General features: G+C 36.4%; 1 protein-coding gene across 2 annotated transcripts; it reads left to right on the top strand.

The window, feature by feature from the left end:
- The first annotated feature begins 448 nt into the window (after positions 1-448).
- LOC107808046 (bifunctional nuclease 2) lies at positions 449-5,108 on the top strand. Of its 2 annotated transcripts, none has more exons than XM_016632530.2 (10): positions 449-1,082; positions 2,034-2,243; positions 2,318-2,370; positions 2,469-2,525; positions 3,027-3,092; positions 3,177-3,248; positions 3,849-3,958; positions 4,033-4,124; positions 4,230-4,293; positions 4,485-5,108. In XM_016632530.2, the coding sequence occupies exons 1-9, from the start codon at positions 821-823 to the stop codon at positions 4,280-4,282; spliced, it is 975 nt and encodes a 324-aa protein (XP_016488016.2). In that variant the 5' UTR covers positions 449-820; the 3' UTR covers positions 4,283-4,293; positions 4,485-5,108. The 2 variants fall into 2 exon arrangements, with proteins under 2 accessions (XP_016488016.2, XP_016488023.2); XM_016632537.2 differs by having other exon boundaries at positions 452-1,082; positions 2,469-2,492; positions 4,485-4,873.
- Positions 5,109-8,480: the final 3,372 nt, after the last annotated feature.

Here is an 8,480-nt window from a genome sequence, read left to right as displayed (position 1 = left end):
ATTTGAATAAAACTTGAAAAAATAGATTTTGAAATTGTTTTGATAAATAAATTTTGGAAGTTGAATTGTGTTTGGACATGCATTTTATTTGAACAAAAGTTAAAGTTCTGTGAGTGGAAGAAAAAATTTTACTCAAAAACTTTCCTAAACCAAATTTTGGAAATTTAAAAAGAATTTTAATTTTTTTGTTCAAAAATCGATATTATTCCATGAATAAAAGATGTTTTTTAAAAAAATTGAAATTTATGGTGAAACGGAAGCTTAGTGGTTTTGTTAGGTATTCTTGTGTCGCCCACGTTAATAAGTTACAATATGCGCTGTGTCATGATACTGAAGGGCATTTTGCCAACAAGAATGTAGACCCAAGAGGATCTCTTATCTTCTCGACCTTTCTTTTTCCAACACGTTACAAACAAATTGACAAGAGAAATGATATAAAAGTGAACACACAACTTCGTAGCACGATTCCTTAAAAAATGGCAATTCGCAATTTATTTAAAAGTATGAAAAGGAAAAAGCTTTATGTGAATTCAAATTTGACATAAAAATCTGTATATCAGTAAAAAATACACAAGAAACTCACAATTTTCTAATAAAAAATATCTACGAATAGCAACATGGTTAAACTATAGTTTTGGAATGGGAAAGAGTTTCTCTTCCTCCCCAGTATTTTAAAACCACTCTTAACATCAACATCCTCCATTCTCTCGCCCAACAAGAAAGTGTCGTTTTTTTCACCTACTTTTGTTTTATCCAAAAAATCAACCCCCCCCCACCCCGCGTGCTCTGTGTAAACCCACATTGAAATTATCGTGTCGCGATGCTCGGAGCTCAGTTGAGGATCCATACGGTCGCCGGACTTTTGACGGATCAACCGGATACCAGCCGGTGGAGTGCCAGCTGCCACTGTTACTCCTCGATTCGAAACATCTCATTCCATCTCTCTTCTAAAAATAAGCATTGTAGAAATTCAAGATTAGCGGTGATCTGCAGCAAATCGTCACGTGGAAGCTTCAATCGGAGATCTAATCAGAGTGATGAACACGATGATGATTATATTGAAGCCGTCGTCCTCATCTCAGGTCTTCAATCTTCGCCTTTTGTAATTACCTTTGTACTGATTAGTAAAAACTCGCTGTTACCGAATTGAAGAGACCTATAACTTAAATTTGTTAGAAAAGATGACTTGAGATGGGAAACCGTGCACTTTGATGGTAATTTGAGAAACTAAATCGATCAATCAATTAATTACATCTAACATCCCCAATCCTGAACCAGTTGGGTCGGCTGTATGATTCCTATGTTTCCATTTTGGTTTGGTCAGGTCTTTTTCATTTTAATGCTAAATATTTAAGGGTTTTCTAAATCGCATATATACCCTGTACAAATAACTAGTTCAATCCCGACCATCTGCTGCCATTATGTTTCTTTTCTAAGTTGTGCAATAGTTTGGAGAGAATTTCGGTATTTTAGATAACTTCTCTCGATGTGATTTAGTTCTTCCTAGTCCTTTTCTATCACCTTTCGAAAGTCTATACAGGACATGACCAGACCAAACTATCTCCGCATCTTTTTTTATTCTCTATATGTCTTACTTGCAACCTTTGGTTAGATGTGATCATTTCTAATCTTGTCCAATATTGTATGACGGCACAGCTATTGTAATATCCATCTTTCAATATTCATCCATCTTACTATCTATATTTCAATATTCATCCATCTTAATATCCATATCTCAATATTCATCTGGTGGATATGATGGACCTTAGGGGATCAACATTCACTCTCAATATAGTATTTCTGGTCTAACAACTGTTTTGTAGAACTTATATTTCATTTTGTTAGGTCTCTTTTTATTGCATAGCGTTCCCTGGCACTCATCCATCTTGACCAACTTATTTTATTCTCTGTGTACTTTGAGAAGCTAATTGCTTAATACATTTCATCTGTAATCTGTCTTCTAATATTACTTAGTATTTTCTTCCCCCGCACGTGAGTCTAAGCATGTTTTACCAATGCTGCAATGACTGTAGAGACTATGAGGCACTACCAAATGCGTATGCGTGGATTTCAAGAACCAAGATGGCACTCATCAGCTCACTTGGTTCCATTTTCTTTTCACACCAAGGATCCTATTGCTGATGCGTCATCTTTAGGGACAGGATTTCTTCGCCGTTTCCAGAATCCAACTATTTTTCTTAAGATTTCTTGTGATGGCGAATATGTGTTGCCAATTATTGTTGGTACGTATTTTTAGATTTCTCCTTCTGTAAGCAGTTCTGTCGTACTGTTATGGATTAACTTCCTGCTACTTCAGGAGAATATGCTGTCAAAAAACTTATAGATTCATTGCATGAGGAGGAGACAGGGGTAATGTTTTTAAGATTTTGACTGTGGATTGTCTGATTTACTTCTCCGTTTCTTTCTTTTAACTTTTCTTTGAGATGCTGATGTTGGTCCTGCTGCAGGATTGGCCGGACCAATTCCAGCTGGTGAGGAATCTATTGCTGAAACTTGGCTATGAAGTATGTTAATACCATATTTATGTATCTCATCACATGCATCCTTTCTCAATATTGATTTTGTTTTAATAAACAATATCTCCATCTTGATTTTAGTCTTCATTTTTACCTAATTTGCTATCACATTCCCTGAACTTGAATCACCAGAAACTTTTGGTTCTCGGATGCATGTCATTCTAAATGTTAGTAATATTTGTTAATTTATGTATCCGGATGAAAGCTTTCATGATGCGACCATTAACTGTTTCTGCCTTATCTTTTAGCTACCAGTTCATGGTATTAATATGCATTTACCAATTATCATGTAAAGTTCTTACTGATTGCTCTAACTTGTAACGTGCCAAGTTAGCAGGAGGCTCTTCCTCAGTTCCTTCTTGGTGTTTTGCAAGATCTAACACTTCATTTAATAGCTGATCACTTTTAAATTGGGCAATGATCACTGCATTTTTTTATTGTTTGAAGTGCTGGTCTTTCTTTCTTAGTTTGGTGATATATCATTTTCAGGTTAAAATGGTGAAGATTACAGAAAGAGTGACTAACACTTATTTTGCCAGAATAAACTTCCACAAGGTATGTTGAAAGTACTTTTTAGGCAAAAAACTCCTACTTCTAGAGAAGATTTAATCTGGACTTAACATTTTTGATAATACATAGCCAGGGGAAAAAGATATTATAAGTTTGGATGCTCGTCCTTCAGATGCCATTAATGTTGCCAGAAGATGCAAGGTATTGTTCTTATGAAAACTTTGAGATTCCAATGTGATAATGTATATTGTTAAGTGTTTGCTAACATCCATTGAAAAATTGATGTCAATCATGGTATATCTGTTGAATAAAGTATGGGACTAATGTAAAATTAGCTTTTCCTCCTGTTTTGACCCAACTCATATAAAATCCCAAAGTTGCTCTCTCATGTGAATTTTCTTGCCTTATCTGTTAAGTTTTCATGCCTTTCTGGTTTCTCATGACTTCTTTAGTTACCAATAAACTGCTTCATATAGATTGCTTACGGTTGTAGAAAAAATTATGTCTCCTGACTGTTTCCACTTTGCCCTTTCTGTTTCCTAGTTTTTTGAGATGAAACCAAGAATAGCTTTATCGGCTTTCAACTTCTTTACGTCTAATAGAACAATTAACATGGATCTGAATTGTAGTTTTTGAGTTAACAATAACAAATTTGGTAAAGTTTTATGTGCATGATCAACTTCTTTTCAGTTTTAGCTGCTTAAGAATAACTCTTATTGATCTTATGTGAGCTGAAATGACCTTAACTAAATTTTGAAAAACCATCATCTGTCTTAATTGAGTTTCTTCTGGTTTATGCAGGCACCAATATTTGTGAATAAGCAAATTGTCTTGGCTGATGCAAAAAGAATAGTTCATGGAATGGACCGATCTAGCAGAGTTAAGTCAACGTATGATGTATTATTAGATAGGTTGGTCGCTTTTCTCTCCTATTTGCATATCTTTGGACTTTTTCATTATTTAAGCTTGATTCTGTCTGATGCAGTGCATCAGATGGCCCCGATTTACTTTCTGAAGAACTTAGTATGGTGAGAAGTATGAACTTAGCAGTGAATGAGGAGCGGTACAATGATGCAGGTATATCAAACTAAATATGTGATTATTTATTGGAAATATCTGCTATAGTTTTCCTATACTTAATTTGCTGATATATCACCAAAAAATGTTTTCTGGTTCCTGCAGCTATGTGGAAGGACAAATTGATGAGGCTTCGTGAGTCAACACACGAGCTCTAAATCTTATCCAGGTATATCTGTCTACTGCTGAGGAAAGTGCTCTTAGATTACTTTAAAAGTCATGAAATGTGCAAATTTATATATTGTTTGGATTATGGCTTTGGTATTCATCTGTCTCCTGAAAATATGCATCATTCTACAAAGGAACATTTTTCATTATTCGCAGCTATTCATTTTAACTTTTTCTCCTTGTCCTGTTCAGAAATAAAATGTAAATATTCCTTACTGGATTACAACGATTAAGGATGGAAGCTTGCTGTATTTCAACTTTTCGACGTCATACTAACAAAAGTTTCAAGGAATCAATAATCTACAGGGAAGTTCGAAAATTATTGTTGTGTATAGGTTCCCTTGTTGTAAAAAATCTTTGTCGTTGAAAAGTAAATGCCCTATTGGCCTAGCTAACAGCAACGATGCATCCTCTAGGTAAAAATGTATAGTTTGATTCTTGCTGAAGAATATATCAACTCTGTGAGAATAGCATGTACAGTAAAAACGACAATTTGTTTGGCCAAAATCATCTCGTGTAACAGATGTTGCAAAGATGGTATGACCTAAAAGCCTTGTGGTGATGTATTACCATGACGAACAGATGGTGTCTTCCCTTTGCCTTTCTGATGGCTGGACCACTCCTAGATTGCTGTATTAGTTAAAAGAAGGGGCTGGCTTTGCTGAACTGTATGGTGAGAGAGCTGGATTATGCTGAACTCTATGGTCGGGGGTGGCTATGCTTAAGTATACGGTGTGCATTGATTCATCTATATGTTTACAGCATATCCAGATTATTAGAAGCATTAATAATGCCTCCATGAAATGATCGGTTGAAGAATATTCTTTTTCACGCGTCTTCGAGTGATTTTGTCTGCTATTTTCTACCACACAGGTATTGGTAACTCTTCCGTAAGACTTAAATCTATGGGAAGAATATGGGAAGAATTTAGTTATTATCGTCTTTGGTGGAATCTGAACCTTGGTTCCTAAGGTTGTTAGTCCTGCCCTTCAACCACTAGGCCTTCTCCTTGTGAGTGAGATATAACCTAACTTCACTGCTTGTTCATCTGAACTGCGTCTTTACCAACTCCAGTCTCTCAATGGAATGCTCGTTGGGTAAACAAAATTCAGATGTTTTTCTGCTGTACATTTCTGGTCAACTCGACATAGACTGGGAGAAAATGGGTGATCGTGAGAGCAAGGGAGACGGTAGTAGGGTGTTTGTCGGTCGGAACGGTACGGTATTTAGACATTTTGGTTCGGTATTTTCGGTATTCGGTTTCTTAAAATGCTATATCAATACCATATCTAATTAAATTCGGTATGATTCGGCTTTTCTTCATTCGGTTTCTGTTTATTCGGTTTGGTAACTTCTGTTTGTTCAATTTGAATATTAACTAATACGTAAAGTCATAAACTGTAATATTTTTAAGTAAGGTACTAACAAATAAAAAATTATAATATAGTGAAAAAAAAGGATGGAAACCAAAAATGCTAAACCTAGATGAGAGGTTGAAATGTAAGCAGACAATCAAAGAAAAGGGGCAAGACAAGTATAGCGGGAAAAAGAGATAGTAAAAATTAAAGAAAACTATAAAAATAACAGAAAGTTAAATTTAGAAATTTAATATTTATGTTGTAATCAATAATACGTGTATTTTGTAACTTAGTATATATTTCGGTACGGTATTAGTATTTCAGGTATTTTATTTTTAAATACCAAATATCAATTTAAAAAAAAAAACTTAAACCAAATATAATATTAAATACCAGAATATCGAATGCCAAATACTAACATTTTCAGTTTTGGTACGGTAATTCAGCGTTTATTAAATTATTTACAGCCCTAGACACCAGATAGTAGTAGACATTAACAGAAAAGAAGGAAATAATAGCCATTAGGGATTAACATTAGACTAATTCTAAAAATTTGTACATAAAATACCTAGTTTGATGGTGAGACCATGGGTTCACGTGCCCCTTAAATTGGGGCTATAGATCCGTCTCTGCATATTGCTATATATTACAATATTAGTGAATTTTTACACATAAGTATATGCTCCGCGCAAAAAGTACTGACTTTAGTTGAACCTGGTGCCGATACATTGCATCCACCTCTGACTACTACTATGTATTATTATTATAGTACTTTTTTTCAAACTTTTCACCAAGTACTATATTATTTCAATATAAAAATACTTTTTTGCCTTTGCTATTCTACCAATAAAGACTAACTTTTCTCTCTCGCGCTCTCTCTCTCTCAATCACTAACTAACTACATCTACCAGTTCATTATATTCAGTCATAGTGTTCTTTTCTTGTTTGTTCATTAAGGTTGCCTCTCGAATTAAATTCAGTTCCTGAGCTTTAAATGGGAACTCTCAATAAGCTGCATTTCGCTCCTGAATTCTTCATATATTATTTCCAAATTTCTAGTGATTTTGGTAATCACATGCATTGAAATAATTGAAATTTTAGGCTGTAAAGGATTCTCTATCATTCTGCAGCGTCACATGTAGCTGGAAACCTTAATTGATTCATCCAAAATTCGGAAATTTGGACAATAATTGTTTCCTGCTGGTTGTCCGTACGCTTATTACGTGCCTTTAATAACTTCGACTATATTCTTTTCAAATGGCGTCAATCTGCCAGAGTTTCCAGTTTTTCTTTTTCCCTACACTAGTAAAGCTAGTAAAACCGTCGACGTTGGCCACCACGTCCTCGATTCTGACAAAGAAGAAGTTGAACCAGAATTGACGGTTAGCTTTGTGATCCATCTTCACCACTAGGCACTTGCCTCCTGGGTAGCCAAGGTTCGGCATCGTCCCCCTATGAAAGCTGGGAGCGAACAAATGTATTAAATGCGAAGAGGCAGTTCGACCTCGGCAAATTTGGTAAGCATCCTTATAAGCTTATAAATGTACGGCACAAGCTGAGCTGGCCAAGCGCCATAATAATAACAGAATTCCTCCGCCAAAGGAAGAAGAGGGAGAGTGTAGCCGACTTGGAAGGGATAGGCGTAGAAGACGCAATATCCAAGACGGTGGACCTGCACAGTGTCCCATCCGACCGGAATCAATTCGACTTGATTGGGAAGGCCGAACTTAGCCTTAAGTTCTCCCAATTTTTTCTCCGTCATCACAAACTGAAAGGCTCCAGTGTCAGCATCGGGTAGTTTAGAGAAATCAGACCTAGTATCAGGGTTGCGAGGAACTATCTCCTCCACCAATGGGAAACTTCCATCATCGACGGCAATAGGAACATTCTCCTCGTGAGGGGGAAACACCATCGCCAAAGGGATCACATCACTCCCCTCACTAGACTCAAAAGGCATGTTAGATATGTTTTGATGAAAGAAAGAGAAGTATCGAACGAAGAACTGAGAACGAGTGCAAGTCACTGGAACAAAAAGAAGAGGTTTAGAGCAAGGAAAGAGCAAGGGAATAATGTAGGGTTTCGAAATAGAAAACTTGAAACTTCAAAATCATACCCTAACATCCCTATTTATAAAGATCTTGGATCCAGAACCAAAATCGGTTCATCAATACATGGCACCGGAACCGAAGCGACATGTTCAATCAGGGGTCGCATGCGAAACGAAGCAACGCATCGGGAATATGCGTCATAATGACCCATGACGTCATCCTAATTCGTGGACATCATAACTCCAACAAACCGACTGGAAAAATTGAAGCGTTTGAAATAAGCGGCCCACGTAGGGTCATGCTGGCAGTTCGCCGTAACAACCACGACATGCACAGCTCGCTCGATTGTTTCTACATCTGCTCATCGAACCCCTCTGAAGCGGGTCTCAATAAGCGGAGGGACTAACTGTATGGGTCAAAATATGTCTTTAGAATATTTAAGTCAAGATAATACTAAGGGAAAAGTTCCTAAGTCGTCGTTTGTCGAGATGGCCCAAGAAGCAGCACAGTCTGTGATCGAAGAGTCAACAAGAGCCGTAGTCGAGGTGTCAACAAGGGTCGATGTCGAGTATCGTTGACAGAGCTGTAACGGCTAGTTTTCAAGATAGGATATTAAAGAGAATAATCTAGTAGATATTCTCTGCACTTGTACTATTAGGGTTTCTTAGGAACATGTTTCATATAAATAGAAAAAGAGACAATGATAGGGGCATATGATATTCATTTGAAAAGAACACATTTTGACTTAAAAATTCGGCTCTCACTTGCTAAGATACAACATC

Source organism: Nicotiana tabacum, chromosome 17 (assembly GCF_000715075.1).
Source record: "Nicotiana tabacum cultivar K326 chromosome 17, ASM71507v2, whole genome shotgun sequence".
NCBI lineage: Eukaryota > Viridiplantae > Streptophyta > Magnoliopsida > Solanales > Solanaceae > Nicotiana > Nicotiana tabacum.
This window is presented reverse-complemented; position numbering and strand designations above follow the sequence as displayed.